Below are 21,280 nucleotides of genomic sequence, written 5' to 3' on the forward strand. Positions count from 1 at the left end.
CCGGCCTCTCCCCCCCCCCGCGCCCTGACCGTGTATCCCCACAGAAGATGGCCCCGACGTGCCTGCGGCCCCTGCTGAGGTACCGGTCCTTCGCCATCCTCTTCCTCACACCGCTGCTGCTGCTGCCGCTGCCGGTCGCTGTGCCGACGCGGGTAAGTGCCTGAGGAGCCCATGCGGGGAACAGAGCCCCCCAGGTCCGGCCCCTGCTACCCCACAGGAGCCCACCCCTCTGCCCCCCCAGGTCCGGCCTTTGCTGCCTGAAAGGAGCCTACCCCCCTGAGCCCCAGGTCTGGGCCCAGCTGCCCAAGAGCCCTGGTCCCAGCCAGCCACACAGGGCCCTGTCCAGGCTTGCTGGGCACCCAGCCTGCTTGACCGCCTCGTGTGGGGCCATGCCCCAGACATGCCCCTGTGCAGCACTGTCCACCCAGTCCGCCCTTGCCACAGCATCTCCTTTGCCACCTGAGCAAGCAGTGCCCGATCCCTGCCAAGGCAGTTCTGCTTCTCCACAGTGGACTGAAGCAGATCCTTCCTGCCATCTCAAGCATTTCTGTGCAGCTCAGTTAGCTACTCAGTCCCAGATCTCAGGAACGTGTGTTGCAGGTTTCACTCCCAAAGGATCTTCAGACAGTGGTGCTAGGCAGCTGAATTTGCAGAAGGAGCTCTGGGCCAATCTCTATGCATCCTAAAGGTTGTGCCACTGCCAGGACCTGGGGCTCCCACAGACCCAACCCATCTTGCAAATTAGATGCAATACTTTTTGGGCCAAAGATACATATATGCATAACTGGCCTGCGCATTTAGAATTGTGTCTTGCATTATCTAGTAATGCTTGCAGTGGGCTGAAAGACAGGACTTCTGGGTCCTCCAGCTCACTCTGCTGCTGAGATTCTGGGAGTGTAGCTGAGTGGCATTCTTCATCAGTGGTGCAGTCAGAAGCCATGCATTGTGTGTTATGCAGTGGTCGTAACAGGGTTTCAAATGCAATATCCTCCAATCCACATCCATCTTACTCCAGTGATGGCGATGGCACAACTTGCTTTGCTTTCAGTGGAGTTATACCAGCATAAAATTGGAATAACCCAGAGAAGAGTTTGGTCTTTAACGTCTTGTAGCCTTCTTGGCAAAACGTGAAAGCTCAGTTTACAGTATTTTAGCCTACTAGAGCTTTAGAGGCTATTCTAATGCTAAAAACAGTCTTTCTTCTGAGTGACCTGTATTGCTCAGTGTATTTTAAAGTACAGGAAAATGTCATGGATATTGATAAACCAAATTGCCAGCCATTCTGGTTTACCTGTCTAAGTAATATCAGCCCTGCCTTTCAGTTGAATGCTGGTGCTTTATAGAAAGAGGAATTCCTGACTGTTAGGCACTACTTTGATCAATACTAGGAAAGATAATTTCCCTAAAAAAATAAGTATGTCTTCAGTTTTCCGGTATTTGTAGGAACATTGTGTCATCAGTCTAATCTGGGAAATTACAGTATTTCACAATGGGAGAGTAACATTTCCATCAGTGACTGCTTTTTCAGCTCTCAGTGAGAAGGCAGATCACTATGTTTCCTGTCAACTGTACAGAGACACCAAAGGAACATTCTGTGACTGTTCCCATAAATCACAGGTAGATACAGGTATAGATACAGATATATATTTAATTCCAGATCTTTGGTTGTTTGAATTGGCTGTGGTTTTTGGAGTTAATTTATAAGCATAGTTTGATCAATACTAGGAAAGATAATTTCCCTAAAAAAATAAGTATGTCTTCAGTTTTCCGGTATTTGTAGGAACATTGTGTCATCAGTCTAATCTGGGAAATTACAGTATTTCACAATGGGAGAGTAACATTTCCATCAGTGACTGCTTTTTCAGCTCTCAGTGAGAAGGCAGATCACTATGTTTCCTGTCAACTGTACAGAGACACCAAAGGAACATTCTGTGACTGTTCCCATAAATCACAGGTAGATACAGGTATAGATACAGATATATATTTAATTCCAGATCTTTGGTTGTTTGAATTGGCTGTTGTTGTTGGAGTTAATTTATAAGCATAGTTGTATTTTTGAACTTCACATAAATTATTTACTCCCCACTCTGCAAAAATAGTGCTTCTTCTGTATTGTGAATTTTATTCACTTAGGATTGTTTATCTGTCTTTCATACTGGCAACAGATTAGCCACAGTCAGTTCTAGCACTTAGTTACTGTGGTACAGCATAAATTGTATCATGAGCTCACCTCGTATTTGTTAAGGGAAGAGACTTAAATAGGATCTGTCTGATATCTTTCAGTCTCTGAAGAAATATTTTTTTCAAAACTTGTGCTGTAATTAATATCCTGGAAACCTGAAGAAAAAAAAATTGAAATTACTTACAAAGGTTGTTTTCTGGGTCTTAAGCTTCTCAACAAAATGAAGGAAAACACACCCCTATTTATAAATATCACCTTACGGAAATTTTTAAATGTCACTGTAACACCATTTATTTTTGCAATAAAGTCCCATTTGTTGAATTAGAATAAAATCCTATAAACACATACTCTAAATATGAGCAAATTCTGAACTACAGAACACTGACTTAAGCTTTAAAACACTGTTTACTGTTGACTAATGAATGCTTGCTTCTCCTAACAATTTTGAAAGTACAAACCAAGGAGGGCTAGGTTACAGAAATGCCTGATCAACAGTATAAAAAGACATGTTGCAACATTTCTAATCTAGGGAATCCCTTTAGTAGGTAAGCACAGTATGATTTGGGAAAGTAATTAAGTACCTCTAACGTGCTTAGTCACCAAAAAAAAAAAACAGTTTTACTTTGTTACTTTAAAAGGTTAAGAACTTTTAAATTATTCAGTGATATAGTTTCTGGGCTCAGGTGTGTCACTGGGCCCACCTTGAAGGCTTGTGAATTTCAGACAAGCTAATCATCCACACTGGGAAATTTGGCCATCCATTTAAAAATAATTACTCAAAATAGAAATGCCGAAATCTACAAACACTAATAAAAATTCTTGGCTCCTAGATGTGAAATCTGCTTACCTCAACTGCCAAGGGGTAATTGCACACTGCAAACTGTGTGCTTACCCAGTTGTGGAAGGTTTGTTTTTTTCACACCCTACATTTTGTGGGGGTGCTTTAGAACAAACACTGTGGTCAAAAAGATCTTTTTATGCAAATTACTTCAGAACAAGGTTTAAAAGTACAAGTTTAAATCCTCATGTCTCTGCTACTTATTTCAGAATAACTTGTTAAGCTACAGGCAATGGTGTGTTTGGGCCCCTTACAAGAGCTACCAATGTGTTTCTTATGTTTAAGAATAGTTTTCTATGCTTAAATGTGTCTTCCATTATGTTGCAGGAGGCCAAATGTGCATATATCATCATCATCATGGCTGTGTACTGGTGCACTGAAGTGATCCCACTGGCTGTTACCTCCCTCATGCCTGTGGTATTTTTCCCTCTGCTTGGAGTTCAGAGCTCTAAATCAGTAAGGAACTTGTTCAATCCAGATCTGATACAGGGATATCCATTGCTCTGAGCCCCCATCAATATTTAGCAAACAAGTCTGATAGGAAGGCACTCCAGTTCTGTGGTACTGTTTTTGAACATGTTGAGCAGTGTTCAGCGTTCCTGTATGGGAAGATGCTGAACTAAATACACCTTTGCCCAAAACGTTAAGGGTGTAGCACTTGAGGTGGTAGAGGGGAAGGTCTGTTTCTGGGCGTGGATCCTGCTGGTGAGCATCCCACTAGTGCCAGCAGCTTGTGTGTTCATAACCCATCCCATGAGAAAGCAGTGCTGACATATCCTCTGGGAGATTTCAAAATGCATGGGACAAACTTCCAACAGGGTAGACAGCATGATGCCAGCAAGTACACTGTGTCCCCTCCAAAGCTCACTCTGGCTGTTTGTACTAGTGCTCTAGTCCAAGGGAGAGAGGCCATAGTTAGGTACCATAGCCCAGGTTCACTACTGACCAACAAGCTGGTAAGGGCAGGTGTGGTTGCTAAAGGTGCTGAGAAATCCGTTTTGGAGCCCAGCGTTTCTAGTACCTACACAATACTTTGAGCCCCTAACAATGTTTTAGGAAACTGCTGTCATTTTGTACTTTATTAACTCCTGATGATCCAAAAAGAAGGTTCATGATGCACAAAGAGCCCCTGCACTATACAGTTCAGCACTTAAACAGGGGATCAAGGGTTCAGGAAACTGGAGGTAGCTCTGAGGCTGCAACTGCCCCTTCTGCCAATGCTGGGATGGGGCCTGTTGCAGTAAATGGCTTTGAGAGGATGGAAGGCAACATGTACTGGTGAAGCTAGCAAGAGGCAACATTTGGGCCCCTGACCTACCTTCTCTGTCTTTCAGGTGTGCTTGCAGTACCTAAATGACACAAACATGCTCTTCGTTGGAGGGCTGATTGTTGCAATTTCTGTTGAACAGTGGAATCTTCACAAAAGGATTGCGCTGAGGGTCCTGCTGATTCTTGGGGTGAAACCTGCACTGTAAGAGTATTACATTACTTCTTCCTTGCCTCTGTCAATTTAGCAGAGGCCTAGGGGTGGTGTTTAACAGTCAGCGGAGAAGGGAACCTTCAAGAACCTCTTTAGCTGCACTTGTACAGAGTTTCCAGAGGTGAAGTCTTGCAGCAGGAACAGTTTATTTGTCCTTTAGCCAAAACCAGCATCTGGCTAAATTCTAGATGCTTGCCACTGGGGACAAAATGATGACAGACTTAATCATGCGCAGACTGAGGAGCTAAATGGCTTTCTGGGATTCCTTCAGTGAAGGTGGCAGAGCTGTCCTAGAAGGGAATCTGGCCCTGCTTTGTATTACTGGACGCTACACACATCCCTGTCTGGGCTCTACTTTCTAAGTTCAGTGACTACAAAGCCTAGCAGTGTCTGTTTTCTCTCCTCCTTTCTCCTCTGCCTGTTTCTCTCTTTTCAGCCTCATGCTGGGATTTATGATAGTCACTGCCTTCCTGTCCATGTGGATAAGTAACACAGCCACCACTGCTATGATGGTTCCCATTGTCCAGGCTGTTCTGGATCAAATGGACAACACAGAGTATGATGTGACTGTGATGGAACAAGCAACTGGGCAAACAAATACAGTGATTGAGCTGGAGGAAAAGAATGCATCAGATCCCACTTCAGTGCATGGTAAGGGCCTACTCAGCAGTGAGTTGATTCTACTGAACTTGCTACACTCAGAGCTCCCTGACCTAGAAGGAGTTCTCTGTACCTTTTCCAAGGAAAGAGGATGGTAATCTGACTGAAAATCCCTAAATGCGTGACATCTACGTTTTACAAAATGGCTTCCAATTTTGATGGCTGTCATTTTGTTATGCTTAGTGCTAGATCCCATGCAGATTGTTAGGTTCTTTCCTTCAAGCTGGGGTCATCCTCCCATAGTTTCCCTAGATTTAACTGCCTGCTCAGGGAAGTGAAAAGCATGTCCTGTGGGAAATATCATCCAACCCCCCAGCATCCCACTTTCTAAATCTTCTGATTATCAGTGGGGATTCAGGTTCTAAGCCATGTAGGAATGTTTGAAAAATTTTGTGCAAATGCAACCTATTTTGGTTCTGGGGTAATAAATATCTCTTTATTGACCAGATTGTATGTGGAGGTGGGGAGAAGAAAGAGGAATACTTTAAAAAATACATGGAAAAGAGGAGCTAGTGTCATTTGACACACAGTAGACAAACTACTCTTTGGAACAATTTAAAGCATGATCTTGCCCTGATGCTTGACTCCCCAAGGTCCTTCTGTCAATGCTGTGGTTCTGCAGTAGGTTTCACTTGATTTGAACCATGCGCACAAACTCAATCCCTCTGATTTCACTGCTCTGTTGTGCTGTTATGGAGGGCTATATTATTAAGTACTATTAAAGATCAGATCTGTGGTGCCTTTCTCTTTCAGAGGAGGAAGGATTGTCTTGGGAATTTTCATGGAGATGTGATTTCACTGAATTAGCAAGTTGATCTGCCACGATTCCCTGTGTGACTGCGTGCAAGAATGAGTGCAAATGTGGGTAGTGCATACTGTGTCCCACATTTCAAGCTTCCTGCCTGGGACACACCATGCCCATTTTCTGGTTTATGTGTCCATGGAAGACACAGTGTAGAAGAAGGGTGTTTATGTGTGCCAGACATTGCTCTGTTATGAGATTGACTCATAACTGCCATATTTGTTTGGACCTTGGAGGCATAGTTTAGATACAGCTGTGATCTCTGCCTTTTGGTTGTTTCATTTCTTACTTCATTTGTAAAGGGAGAATGCACTATGATTGTGCAAAGCTCAGACACCATGTTTATGTAAGATGTGCAAGCCCACAAGAATGCCACTTGGTCACAGAGTGCTCTGTAAGGTTGCTCATTTCTAGCTTCCAAACAGGAATATTGAAGATAAGTTTTCATATTTGCAAATACTCTTTTTAGTGTTGATTCTTGAGTCCCAAAACCAGACTTCTGCTCTAAGACCAGTAATAATAATTTTGCTGGTTTTCTGTCCACTTAGAAGGATCTACTTAGCTTTGCTGACTAATTTATTTTAACATGTAGTGAAGGTAATAAATGTGTGCAAAAAATACCCTTTGGTATAGTTGAGTTGGTTGTAATTGCCATCAATTCATTGTCCTGCTCCATTTGTCTGGTCAGGCTTCAAGATTAGACTGTTAACCTCAGAGAACAATGGACACAGCACAAAATTACACGGTTGATGTAAACAGACATAACATATTGATCTTAACAGTTATGCCAGGCAAGAATTTGGTTTTGGGTGGGTTTTTTTCTGCCCATATTCACAGCTGTAAAAGCTAGGTGGGTTCTTACTGTGATATTGGAATGGTTCCAGTGACTACAATATCTGGCTGGTGGTAAGCCTCTCTGTGAAACAAGAAATTACTGAGAAACCGTGGCACCGATACAGACAACAGCATCCTTGGATCATGTAGACCCAGATTGTCAACCTCTCTCTTCAGATCCTCATGAACATGAGTCCAAAGTATTTAGGGACGTATCTGTGGTTTTTTGAATTAAAATAAATGGCATACACAAGCTGGAAGCGCTGAGCCTGCAGACCCTGTCCTGAACTCTCTGCCTCCCTAACTTTACCTCAGGCAAGTCGTGTTCTTTGTGTCTAGTCATAAGCAATGGACAAGTCCCTGATGACCCCAGATGTTCTGAGGAAAAGAAAATGAGGAAGCGTATATGTAAGGGAATGACACTTTGTGTGTGCTATGCTGCCAGCATTGGAGGAACTGCAACACTCACTGGGACAGGCCCAAACATGGTATTGAAAGGCCAGATGAATCAGTAAGTCATTCTTGCTGTTTCTCTTACTTATACTACCTTACTGTTTCTGAGACCAACAGACTCATCTTAGATGACAGTTTCAGTTGCAAACTATAAGCAATAACCAGTTGATGACAAACTATAAGCAATAATCAGTTGATGAATTGAGAGTGAGGAATGTGTATGAAGTGATGGGCCTCATTTTTTTGCTTCAGCCTGTTTTAGGCAGCTATGTGCTGGTATTATAGGTCTCCCGAGAAACTTGGAAATACTTGCTGGTAATCAGCAGGCAGCTGGTTGATCATGAGATACTGGTTCTTCTGCCTCTTTTTCAACTGAAATGCAGCGTATCAGCAGAGGAACTGCAGTGAAGAGCATCAGAAGAATGTATGATCAACTCTTCTCATAAGCACACCGAAGAGAGCTAAAAATAGCTTAGCCTCTCCTATAATACTATTCCTCCATGCTGTGGTTGTGGAAACTGTACAGATACTGTTGTAAAGGAAAGGAGTTATCCACAAAATACTCTCTTTGCTAAACTGACTTTGGGAATTGATTTAAATGCAACCTAATCTACAGTGGAAATTTTGCAGACTCCACAACAGTCACTCAACATTGCTTCCTTCTGTTGGGAGTACTTCAGCCTCAGCTGCCACATTACCCATTGGTTTTAACACCGAGCTGGAAATTTGCTAGTGATATTTTTCCTTCAGTCATTATTGGTGGACGCAAGGAAGAACAAAAATTGCTGTTCTAAAAACACTGGCTTCATTCCTTTAAGCCAACTAGCAACTTTGTCTTCTATGGAAGTGAGCAGAAGTGCAGCTATTAATTTCAGGAAAGACAATTCTTGCTCTCTTATTAGAATGAATGGGGAGGAAGAAAGAATGTCCTGTCTTGGGATAAATGAGCAGGCATGTTGGAAGTGAAAGATACCTAGAGTGTGTGGGAGATCTTTCAGCAGCACTTGTCTTACTGAGACCTAAAATATCAACATGAGCTCTATATGCATTAAAGTAAAATACAGGGAAAATGAGGATCATTTAGTTCTGCTCTGAAATCCAGGCTGTCTTCCTATTGACTTCAGTTAGGCTATGGATGTTGCCTATGATTGCTTGTCCTAGATTTACATGTATAATTGTCACTAGCACATATTAAAGGGAGAGTAGATTACTAAATGTTTTGACATTCATACAGAAAGCATTTTTCTTTTCTTTTCAGATTATACCCCAACAATAATGATATTGTGAATTTTGCTTCCTGGTTTGGGTTTGCATTCCCAAACATGATTCTGATGTTGGTACTAGCTTGGCTTTGGCTACAGTGCTCCTTCATGGGACTCAAGTGAGTATTTAACTACATGATATTGTGTAAACCCCTCAGCTAATGCAGATCAGCTTACTGAGAAATCTGGATGAAACAAATGCACTGACAAGTTACTAATTTTGTAGCAGAGAGCAGTTCCATTTCACAGCAACTTTTGAGGTCTGGAAACCTTTTGTGTTCATGGGAGTTGCACTAAGGCAAAAGCTTTATACATTCTTAATGTTCAGACAGAATTGCCTTTTTATTTTTCAATTTCACATCTAAGAATTTCAACCCTAGGAGAGCTAGCATATCTGTTTTGCTATCCTTGATTCAAAACTTGAGTTTTTCATCCCAGGTTGCTCCAAATTGGACAGAGACCTACATCCATTAATAGACCCCATTCTTCTGTGAGAACTGGCATGTCCCCATGAATTACTTTGACACTGTTGTAATTTCTTTGTTCCTGGCCTCTGCTGTAGTCTGTGTCTGTCCCCAGGAGTGACAGCTTCAGAGTGGCAAGCATGTTAAATCCCTCTAGTATGTTAATACTTACAGTATTTTCTTCTCCCTTTTTCTTAAAGCTTTAAAAAAAGCTGGGGCTGTGGGACAGAGAGAACTGCTAAAGAAAAAGCTGCATACAACGTGCTGAAGGCAGAAATGAAGAAATTAGGCCCTATCTCTTACGCTGAATTCAATGTCCTCCTAATGTTTGTTTTGCTGGTTCTCTTGTGGTTTTCCAGACACCCAGGCTTTGTAAAAGGCTGGGCCACCAGGCTTTTCCCAGAAGGAGAAAAGTAAGTTTTCAGGGTTTTTTTCATCCTGTACTCTCTTGGTTGTGAATCCGATTCCTTTGCTCTTGCATTCCATTTTGAGTGCGGGGTCATTCATTCCAACCTTATCTGAATGCACGTTTGCTGGGCTTGATCCTATCGCTTGTGCGTGGGATCACCAATTGATCTATTGTTTGGCAGTTTGTACTGCAATGAAGGCTGGAGACTGGGACATGGAGCAAGCTGAACCTCCTAAAGGAAGAGAAAATTCTGTAATGCTGGTCTCAGTCACACTGATGTACACGTTAGTATTTTGTTTGTATGAGCTCCAATCAGTTGCAGTGTCATTTGAGTATTCGGTAATATCACCTCTAAACAATAGCTTAGAACTCACTGGGAAATTGATTTGGTGCTTTGAATGGCTTCTTTGCATAATGTCTGAGGCATATTAAGAATATAAAATGCACGATGGGACTATCATTCAGGCCATTTCTTTACACATCTTTCTTTGAGATACAACTGTTGAATCTTGGCTTCACCACAGAGAGGGAACCCTGCTCCCAGGAGCCATTGTCATCTGTGACTCTGGTTATTAATGTGTATTGTAGCTCGTTTCTTTTATTACTGTGTTTGTGTTGTGGCAGGTCTGAGAGACCTTAGGCATGAATTAATGACCCATTTTGCTAATGTACAAGCCCCAAACAGGATGACAAAGAGCAGTGACTGCAATGCTGGAAGGCAGCCATCTTCTAGGAGAATGATGTCTATTTTCTAAGCTATATTCTCTTTTCTTCTTTAGGTATATCACTGATTCTGCTCCTGCAGTGTTTATTGCCCTGCTACTATTTATCCTTCCTGCTAATAAACCCAAATTCATAGGCTGGAATCCAAGCATGTCTGACCCTGAACAGACTGAAGAAGGTATTTAAGAGGAATTGTAACATTGTGAAACAGTTAGCCAGCTCCAGCTAACATGGCAGAAACATATACTGGATTTGCATGCAGTTTTTCAGGGTAGCTCACCTCTCTCACTTCTTGGGCAGGGCTGGGGCACAGTCCCTGCTCGTGTGTATTACCCTTACTGTGTGCAGGTTTCTCAGTAATACATATCTGCCTGTTGGGTCTTTCCCTAGTATCTTATAGAACAGGAGACAAAATGTCTTCACTCTCCTAAAACATGTTCTGCTTTTCATTTCTCACTTCAGATATAAAAAAGCCATTTTTACCAGCCGCGCTGCTAGACTGGAATGTGGTTCAGAGGAAGATGCCCTGGAGCATTGTGCTGCTGCTGGGAGGAGGTTTTGCTTTGGCTGATGCAAGCGCAGTATGTCCTGACATCTGTTTTTCTCTGACTCAAAGGCGAACTTCCCTGGTTTGTTATCTAGTCCTGTATTACTGGGCATGCACCCAAAGCCAAACCCAGTAGAGATGTTCAGATCTGGAGGCAGATCCAAATTAGCAAAAATTGGGAGGAGAGGTGAATGTTTGTGCCTCTTTTTCAGGAATTTATGTGCTCTGACCAAGTTTCTTCAATTTATCTTACCTCTTAGAGGCTGCTAAGTAGTTTGGGATCTTCACTGGCTGGACAGACCAGAAAAGCAGCCTTTCTTATTTCTGTTATCACGCTGATCCCAGCCCTGGCTAGAAAAATAGAAGTATAGATAACACTTGTAAGAACCATTTGAGGTTTGTTTAAAGGATATTTATCTTCAGATTTAAACCAAACTACTACTGAAGTGGTCAGGAAGAAAATCATTGTGGGTAGATATCTTCTGCAATTGTGTACAGTGGGGTTTCTTGAACTTCTTGTCAGTGGCTGCTGCCAGGCAATATGCTGCATTCCATAAGCCCATGGTTTGAGCCTATGTTCATAAATTCACAGAAAAGGCAGCTGAATTCCCAAAACAGGAAAGAATCTTGAGGTGAACCATATTGTTTCCTTCATCACTGCTAAGATGCATCTAAATCAAAGCAATCCTTAGCTATCAACAGTGCCATGCTTTGGGGAAATTCATATTCAGATCTAAGTTTTGTGGTTAGGTAGTTTTAAACCATGGGGCAAATTAAAGCTCTAGGGCCTTACATTCATCTACATACATCATACCTACATTATTAAAGCTCCAGAGCATTAGAAGTCATCAAGTCAAAGGTTTTGTAAGCTGAGTCAATCACTGCCTATGTTCCTACAATAGAGCATTCATACAGCATCAGTATCTTCAGAAACCTTAGAAAAACATGCCAGGAAACTTCTGAGTGATACACTAAGTATTTGCAATCGTCTCAGCAATAATTGTTTCTGTTTAGCAAAAAAACATAATTTTGTAACCAAAGTGTGAGCAAGTACTTGGGTTTCAGAAAAATCAGGAAGGTGGGACTCAGTATTATGTCTAGTTGGCAAGGAATTTCTTTTAGTGTTTGTGACAGATCATTGTACTTTCCCGGATGGTGTCTATATAATTCAGGAGTCATTTAGCATTATTTGGTAGGAATGTTACACATAACATGAGTTCACTGTTCATAAGCTAGGGGTTCTAAGCCTCACTGAAAAACACTTTTTTTTCTTGTCAGAACTCTGGGCTTTCAGCTTGGCTGGGTCATCAAATGACTCCACTAGGATCTATCCCACCGTGGGCCATTGCAACAGTACTTTCGCTTATTATAGCTGTCTTCACCGAATGCACCAGTAATGTCGCCACAGCCACCCTCTTCCTACCTGTCTTTTCATCCATGGTAAGATTACTTCCATCCTGTTATTCTATCAACTGGGAGATCAGAGTTAAACTGACAGTCTCTAGTGGCAAAGCAATATTGTATTTACTGTCTTGATTGTTGCTCCAATGTTAATCTGAAAGCCAGTAATGAAACAGTCCATCTGACAGTATACCATGATGGATAGTGATTTTAGCTGGTGTTCACTACTATGTTTATAGCATCATATGTAGATAGAAAGTGGGAATGCAAACTTTCTCCAATCTGCCCTACCTATATGCATGAAGCCTGAGAACCAGCTTCTTGAGGGAAGAAGCTAATTCAGGATGGCACCCTCACTGAAAAGGAAGCCAGTTCAAGCCTTCTGTAAGGTGTGTCCCGTGGCCCTGGAGAAAGTGAAGTGAGAGTCGCTTTTTTAATACAGATCAACAAAGATCAGTTACTTCTGTTGTGGTTGTATCTGAACCATCAGCTCAGAACTAGAGAAACACACACACAAAAAACCCAACCCGAAACAAAATCCAGCACTTTCTATTCATCCCTTTGAATGGTTCCTTCATCTTCATGGTTTTATGCTAGAATACAGAAAGTGGTAGGCCTGATTATTAGAAATGTGTCATTTTCCATAGGAAGCCAGAACAATTTTAAAACTTACGGAGGAAAACCTGGCAAGTTTTGCTGCCTTTTCTGAGCAGAATTGAAATTGTAGCATAAAGGAAAAAATAGGCTACTTAGTTCTTTAATTTGGAAAGTACAATCGCTTGATTCTAGACCATTTCATCAAAGTACAATTATCCCAATCAAGGTGCTGAGCTATTAGTGACTTAAATTGGCACTTAAGTTCTGAGTCCCACAGAGTTTATGTAACGTCTAAGAGTGTTACTCCACATGCCTAGTAATTATAATCCCATCCCTGTATTACCCTGGCAAAAGTGTGGTCTGAGGTCAAAGAAAAGATCGTTGGATAAATTTGATCAGAACTCCAAATTATACTGTAGAGCAAAACAAACAACAAGAAAGAATCAAGCATTGTTTTTAAGTGTTGTGGGACAGGAAACGAGAGCAAAGTTATCTTGAAGCACGTGTGGATTTCAGAATAAAATGCTTGTAAATTACTCTGGTGATATAATACCAGGAAACAAAATGAGCCTGTGTGTCTCAATGGTCTGGGAAATGTTTTTTATGCTTTTCTTTTGGAACACCTCCAGTGTGATATTCTCTCCATTTCATTGTAGGCTGCATCTGTCAAGATCCATCCTTTGTATGTTATGCTGCCTGGTACTCTCAGTGCTTCCTTTGCCTTCATGCTACCTGTTGCAACACCGCCAAATGCGATAGTGTTTTCCTATGGCCACATCCGTGTTTTGGATATGGTAAGATGATAATTGCCTGGTCTCTTATCTGAAGCTCTCCATTGGCTTTATCCTGAAATACGGTGAGAGTTTAATTTTCTTAGCTGAGTATTTCCAAAGTACCAGGAAGCTCTTATGGTCTGTAACTACCAGCCTATGCCCCTCTCTTACACGGTGTTAATATTGCAATAAAGATTTGCATCTCTGCAGTAACAGTACCTTTCTCACAGGCTTTGGCAGACATACAGCCCAGCCCAATTGAAATTAAAAACTGACAAGTCATAAGTCTCTTAAACACTGAAGGGTTAAAATGCAGTCAGTGCTTTCCAGTCTTCTGGGGCTTTGGTGAGTGTAGCTGAAGCCTTGTTTCCACTGGAGCTGAAAGCAGAAGGTAACGATCAGTTGTCCTAGGCTCTGGTCCTCTGATTGCCTGCCAGACAACAGTGCCAGGTTCTGTGCCGAATACCCAAACATTATCCATTTTCCAACTGGAGACTTGAAGGGGGCAGAAGCTGTTCTTTAACTAATAAGAGCAACTTGTACATGCCTTAAAGCTCCTAGACTAGTTATATATCAAAGTGTTCTAAGGCTTTGCACAGTGTGTTCTCTGGTGTTTCCATCTAAGCAAGAACATAGGGCAGTGGGTACAATGGCTATTTCTGTGGTTTATTTGACCATGTGTCTTTCTTGTGTATGTACAAATAGCCCTTGCTGCAATTTGCTGTGCTGATGTTTGGTTATTGTTGTTGGTTTGGACTTTTGTCCTCACAGGTTAGATCTGGAATAGTGATGAACATCATTGGAGTCTTCTGTGTCACACTGGCCATCAACACATGGGGAAGACCTATGTTTGAGCTGGACACATTCCCAGCTTGGGCAAACAGCACAACTAACCAGTGAGCAGTGAAGAATTCATGTGCTAAACAAGGAAAGGACCCTTAATACTACTCCCTATTGCCCAAAGCCCTATATAGAGTCTCATCACCACTTCAGATCCAGTGTCAGGTGTTTGCTACCTTCCGGGAGTCACACATCAGTTCAGGCATGAACCAACACAAATTTATTCCGGTTGTGCTGGAGGCAAAAGTGCTGTTTAATTACACAACCCTAAGGATCATGTGTCTGGATCATAAGTATGATCAAGTGATCTATTGTACCTTCAATCAAGGTCAACATTTAGAATTTATCGAACTTCAAATAAAGAAAGGGCAGGCTGTTGTATCAAATGGTTTGAACTATCATATCACTGGTATGTACTTGTAAATCATTAGCATTGAACACTGCACTCAGGCAGAGGCTGAAAATTCATTAACTATTACTTATATCCACAAGTCAGCAGCTGTACAGAGAAATCCCTGTTGTCACTTGTCTAGTGAAAGAAGGGGTACGTATGTTATGTTATGTTATGTTATGTTATGTTATGTTATGTTATGTTATGTTATGTTATGTTATGTTATGTTATGTTATGTTATGTTATGTTATGTTATGTTATGTTATGTTATGTTATGTTATGTTATGTTATGTTATGTTATGTTATGTTATGTTATGTTATGTTATGTTATGTTATGTTATGTTATGTTATGTTATGTTATGTTATGTTATGTTATGTTATGTTATGTTATGTTATGTTATGTTATGTTATGTTATGTTATGTTATGTTATGTTATGTTATGTTATGTTATGTTATGTTATGTTATGTTATGTTATGTTATGTTATGTTATGTTATGTTATGTTATGTTATGTTATGTTATGTTATGTTATGTTATGTTATGTTATGTTATGTTATGTTATGTTATGTTATGTTATGTTATGTTATGTTATGTTATGTTATGTTATGTTATGTTATGTTATGTTTTTAGTCGGGCCTCAACCATGTGGTGGAATCCTTCCAAGTCAACATCCAACCCATTTTCCATTGCCTTGTTTTCAGTCCCAAATCTGACTGCATTTAGACACCCTTATTGAGGGTTGAGATAACATAATTCCATGCTGGTCATGATTCAGCTGATGTCTTGGATGATGATGAGTTAAGGCTGGCTTTGTGTTTCTTGCACTGTGGCACTGCAGGGCCAGGAGCCTTTCCCTCTCTCGGCCACAGGATGTGGTTTCACCTGCCAACCAGTGTTTTGTTAGTGCCACCCTGGAAATGACTGGTGGCCTATAGGACTTCACACCTATTGTGAAAGTTCCTGGATTAGCCTGTGGTGTGCCTTATTAATTAACCCTGGAATTTTGGAGTGGAGACAAGGCATGAGAAAGGCTGTAATTGAAGGCCTCGTAAAAATTTAGGGGCCCAGATACTAGGGCTTGTGCTGGCTGACAGCAATGGGAGTTGTCTTGTGTACTTTGGAATTCAGGTCCTGTGAGAAGTGTTTTGTAGCACCTGTTTATGTCATTTCTGAAGCAGAAGTAGCCTACAGAAAGACTGGTGTTGGAATAGGTGTATTTTGTCAGTGGTACGTGGATGCTTTTCATTCAGCCCTGGAGATGAAGTTGGATGGGAGGTAAGGCAGTGTGTTACAGTGGAGACATCTGTGGGCGTGACCTGAATTCTGCTCCCAGATTTGCTGTGCAGCCTCACACAAGTCAGTTCACCTCTTTTGCCTCAGTTTCCCCTCCTGAGGAAGATGTCATGGTACCTATCTACCTCACAAGGGCGTTGTGAGGACATAAGGGTCAAATTCTGCACCCATGGTGATTCCCCACGTCATGATAGAGGGTGCAAGGTAGAAGTTATAGAACCATAGAATCATAGAATTCTGGCCAGAGAATTCTGGCCAGAAGACCTGGCCTGTAGCAAAGTAGTGTGTGTAGGATATTTAATAGTTTTGTTATTAACGTGAATGTTCTTTATAGAACTGAAAAAATATTCATATTTTTGTCTTTAAAAGTGAGGAAAGTATTTATCCACAAAATGACCAGGTGCTTTTCTGAGCAGAAAACTACTTCAAGAATGATTTGATTTTCGTGCCTTTATCTTCTGTGCTCTTTCAAGGTGCTGGGCACCATAAACTCTCCACTGACTGTTGTTCCCGGGTGCGTCCAATGGCATCCTGTCTATCCAGCTGGCTGCATGTGGTGTGGCCTCATACCTCTTCCATGGAGTGGTGGAGCATGTGGATAAACACTGTTCCACTTGCAGTCTATCTAAGGAAGAGGCCAGTTCTAGTGCCAAGAAGTGGCTTGGTCACAGACATTTGTCACCACCTGAAGCTTTTCACAGTATTTGTTTGAAGAAACTGAAACCAGGAACAGTTAAGCATCTCCTGTGCTTTGGCAGTCGCCACTTAATGCTGATTTGCATCTGTAGGTATCTAGATGCATTTGAGAAAGGGACTTTTTCTGCCTTCTGATGGACTTCACAGTATGAGGACATTTCACCACTGCCCAGTACTTCATGGTGCTTGCTCTTCACTATTGCAAGTAACGTACAGTGGAGCTTGCATGGGTGGGTGACACTGAGCTGTGACACTGTCTCAATTCGTGCAGATCAAAACTCCTCTAAAACCGGTTTCAGCTAAAAGCCGTGGGACAGACACTTCCCTGTCCCATTTGCAGAAAGGAATGTTCTGAAAGTTTCTTGAAGGGGAGAAAGTGCCCTCATCTCAACTAGGGAAGAGCTTCCCTCTGTTGCTGTGCAAGCAGAAAACAAATGTTATTTTCATCAATGGTCACACAGGGTGATTTATTGACAGAAGTGCCAGGGCAGGGGGAGTGTACATACACAGTAATAAAGAATGCTGGTTTTATTATAACTGGTGTATTTGATGTGTCACCTCTCTGTCCTGTTAATAGCAAATATTTCTTTCTGAGACACTTTTATGACATCCTGTGATTGATTTGTATTTAATTTAAATGGGTGAGTTGCAGAATTAGAGCCTGGCAAATAAAAAATTACTAGAACTGTCTCCTCTCTGGCATGGATTGTTTCCTGTGTAACACAGTGGACCACTTGTTTCTACATTAGCTTCCACTGTAGCTTGGTATTGCTCCAGTAAGATCCAGGAGGGTACACACCATAGAAAATCGGTGCAAAGCAGAGATTTAGATACCGCTTTAAGTACCTTCAGACCTATATATCAATGTTTCCTCCTCTTTCCTCAGCTAAGCAATAACTCAGGTTTCCATCTTTGAAAATGCTCAGGTGGGACCAAATCGGGTGGCATACCCTACAAGCTCTCTCATTCATTTCAGAGTAAAAGATTGTAAGAATCTAAGAAACACAACTAGTTTTTAAGAATTAATCTTGTACAAACTCCAGTATAACAGGCACAAACAGGCTTTTCTTCAGCATCAAGCATGCATGTTGTCCTGTTCTAGTGCCCTAAGTAAATACATGTTATTTACAATGGGTAATGCAAGGACAATTGCTTTGTTACTGGAGCTAAGTGACATCCCCTTCCAGCATTGCAGGATAAATATCATGATAGATACTCGTCTTGCATGGCATTTATTTTTCTTCTCATCAAAGGGGTTTTGGTTTAGGTGCAAAAGTTGTGATGGTCCTAAGGTAGTGGCATAAAGGAATCCCTTTGACCCCCACTTCAAAAGACGCACCACCAGAGCCAACGGAGAACACGGGAGGTTCTTCAGTGTGGACTTTGTCAGGACGGGTTACTCAGCCACACTGAACTAGCAAACAGTTCCTGTTTTATCATACGTGGGCAGAGTGTGAAAACTGGTGGTTAATGGGTATGTCAGCTGTCCAGCTGGCGTAACAGCAGGCAGCGCTGCCTGTAAGGAGCTAAATTAATGCTTTCCTATTTTCTGTTCACTCTCTATAGAATGTCCTTGACTTTTCCTTTCTTCTCTCAGAATACCAAGTTGCTAATACTGTTTCTGCAAATATTAAATGTCTCAAACCTGCAGAATCATGATATGGACTGCTGTTATACAGGGTTTGTTCCTGCTACTTCATGTATCTGTGTGCAGACTTACTCCCACAAAGCACTGGCTGTTTGGGAATGGTTATGTATGTGTGAATGAGTTCATGAAAAGCCAAACTACAGGAAAGCATACAAAGGGAGGACAAAGGTATTTCCCACCTGTGTGTTGAACATCTAGATCTGTGGAACGAAGCAGAAAAACCTTTCAGCATTCTCTACATGATCTAGAAGTCACCAAGCTGAAAAAAGCACCAAGACAGAAATAGACTCGTTTAATGTGGATGCAAAAGTCATCCCCTTTTCTCTTAAGTACAAGTATGTTCTTCTTTGGCCTACTGTAGAGATCTGCCTGACCCCTAAGTTTGAAGTAGGGCTATGTTATGCAGGTTACCTCTTTGGTGAGTGTCATCTGCTGAATTCAGAGTAGCGGGTGGTTCATTCCGGCTGAGTTCTGATCTCACTTGAACTCAGTTTTTGGTTTATTCAGACTTTGTTTTCCAGCTCCGGTGTGTTACCACTTGAAAGAGCAATAACCTGGTTGTAGCCAAAAAAACATTTGCTGACAATGTGTTGGAATTGGACAGTTGCTGAAAATCAGCCCAGAAAAAAAATAGATCGTAGTCCTAGCCAAAATCCAGTAGTGATTCCTTAACACAAAAGCACCTCTTCCTTTTTAGTAATGACATATCATATACATTTTTATATACTTCACATCTTTTTTCTTTCCTAAATGTCTATGCTAAATATGGAAAGAAGTGGGTAGTAATGAATCCTGAACACTTGGATCAAGTGACAGATAATTTTCACAATGTTTTCCCAGTGTGGGTGAATAAACATGTGACTTTACAGTGCTCAGTCTGGTTGTGTCACTGTGAGGTCTCCAACACTTTTGTGCATTGCAGCACAATCCCAGCAGCCCATTACCGGACACTTGCTAGGCTTGGCATTTGTCTGCATGATTTAATGAAAAGATGCTGGTTTTCCTCTGTCTGGAAGAACCATCCCAGTGGCAGCTCTTCTGCATCAGATCAGACCTTCACTTTTATGTATCTTTGCTGGCCCCTTTGTGAAGAGTCTGTGGTATAAAGAGGACTCTGCCATGCACTACAGACTGCATCTGCTTTGCAAGACATGACTGAAGATGTTCCTGTCCTCGAGCAGAGCACTTGAATCTCCCTGGGCCTGATGAACTTACACAGTTGTCAACTCCACAGAAGTATTTGCAGAATACCACAACTTGATAGTGCAAATTGCTACAGGTGAATATTAATGACAAAACCAGCACAATGAATAATAATGTTGTTATCAAAAGCCTAAAAATAGTTTCTTAGGAAACAGCCTCATAACATAGTTTCATTTAAATAGCCATGATAGAAAATGGGAGAAATTTGTCAAAAATTGGCGTTGTAGAGGAGGGGGCTAGTTTTACTGTTTTATTCATTACTAAGATTCATTCTTTAGTAAGATTTTGATTCTAACATTTCCTGTATAACTCTGTTGCTGTCCAGTTAGAGTTATTAGGGATAGATTTTATACCTCCTCTGGTCTTACTTTATATCCAGCCAAGATTTTTCACCTGCAAAACTGGCAGGAGGCTTTTTCATGCACATTCATCGGGCCAGCCATTAAAATCCAGCTTCTGCTATCAACAGAACACTCAAGGAAGAAAAAAGAAAGTTCCTAAAAGGTTGATGAGCATTTTTTGAAGACTTGTATCTAGATAGTGGTTACCTAAAGATTGCTTAAAGATTTTCTGGACTCAATATTTTACACCACTGTCTTGTAGCTAATAAATGACAACATGAAATGAGCCTTTATTGAACTCTGATACAGTTTGTGAGAGTTTCTTTTTGTTTGTTTGTGTCCATAACTTTTGTTTTAATGGTCAGCCATCCCCTTTACTTTTCAGACTGAGGTCTATTGAAATCGTATCTAGGAGCTCTTCAGTAGGGTTGCACTGACTCCACCCAGCTGACAATCATGGTATTTGGGCTACTAAGGCCAACTGCTTTTCTAATGCCAGCAAGTTCTGTGTGTGCTAGGCTTTGCTTATACATTTATATGTATATGTATATGTATGTATTATATATGTATTATACACATACATATAACGTGGGAGGAAGTTGTTCTGTTTCATGTGAGTCTAGATTGCTTAAGAGTAAGTGTATAAATTAGTCTGGGAAACTGTGTGAAAAGACTTGTAAAAGTATACATATTAAAGGGGGACAGTGTGAGCATAAAGCAAGAAGCCAGAAACTGGTTTATTAAGGCTTTTTTTGGACTCTACTCGAACTTTAAGCAAGTTGCTTAACTTTTCTGTTTCAGTCTGAAATGTTGTATTTCATGCTTATCAACCTGTAAAACTAGTTAGAAATGTGTCCTGCTAATTCATGCACGAAGACAAAGATTAAATGATTTGCCTAACTAATGAATAAACTATGTTGCTAAAGTCTGTGAGTTCAATCAAATTGTATGAAATTTGCTGTGATTCTTGAAGTTCTACCTCTTTGGGTCCTGTAGGAATCCCAACTTTTCGTGGAAGCAATAAGTAAGCCTAAAGCTGTGACAGCATGGGAAGAAAGTCTTCGAATATCAACTCCAAAGCCTCAAAAACCAGAAGATAAGTAATAGGAACTCACTGTTTCAGTTTTGAATTACTTAGTTTTAAATGCACACTTGCAATTTTGAGGGCTTGGCTTGTGATTTTGTGCAACAATTTGCAGTGCGAAGCAATACTGAGTCCACACTGATAGAATGTGGCATTTCTTGTCTATTATGTCTATTGTTCCCTGCTTTTCCTCTTGTTGTTAAATCCCTATGCCATTTGTTGTACTTGCACATGAATATAAGCCTAAAAAGTAAACTGTGTTTATCAACAGACAGTTCCTTTATCTTTTTGTAGTAGATTCCTCTCAAATGCTTTGTTATTTAATCTGTGATTTAGCATTCCAGTGTAGTAACTGTGAAC

General features: G+C 41.1%; 1 protein-coding gene across 1 annotated transcript in view; it reads left to right on the top strand.

The window, feature by feature from the left end:
- Positions 1-14,331, top strand: part of SLC13A5 (solute carrier family 13 member 5) — a 19,874-nt gene extending 5,543 nt beyond the window's left edge. The window contains exons 2-13 of the mRNA XM_009278280.2: positions 45-152; positions 3,348-3,476; positions 4,355-4,491; positions 4,937-5,151; positions 7,136-7,307; positions 8,508-8,630; positions 9,176-9,388; positions 10,164-10,285; positions 10,570-10,688; positions 11,933-12,094; positions 13,309-13,446; positions 14,197-14,331. Of these exons, the coding sequence (XP_009276555.1) occupies positions 45-152; positions 3,348-3,476; positions 4,355-4,491; positions 4,937-5,151; positions 7,136-7,307; positions 8,508-8,630; positions 9,176-9,388; positions 10,164-10,285; positions 10,570-10,688; positions 11,933-12,094; positions 13,309-13,446; positions 14,197-14,325 (1,767 nt within the window). The 3' untranslated portion in view covers positions 14,326-14,331. The remainder of the gene's footprint in view (positions 1-44; positions 153-3,347; positions 3,477-4,354; positions 4,492-4,936; positions 5,152-7,135; positions 7,308-8,507; positions 8,631-9,175; positions 9,389-10,163; positions 10,286-10,569; positions 10,689-11,932; positions 12,095-13,308; positions 13,447-14,196) is intronic.
- The last annotated feature ends 6,949 nt before the right edge of the window (positions 14,332-21,280 follow it).

The sequence above is a fragment of the Aptenodytes forsteri genome, unplaced genomic scaffold (assembly GCF_000699145.1).
Source record: "Aptenodytes forsteri isolate BGI_AS27 unplaced genomic scaffold, ASM69914v1 Scaffold66, whole genome shotgun sequence".
In the NCBI taxonomy this organism is placed as follows: Eukaryota; Metazoa; Chordata; class Aves; order Sphenisciformes; family Spheniscidae; genus Aptenodytes; species Aptenodytes forsteri.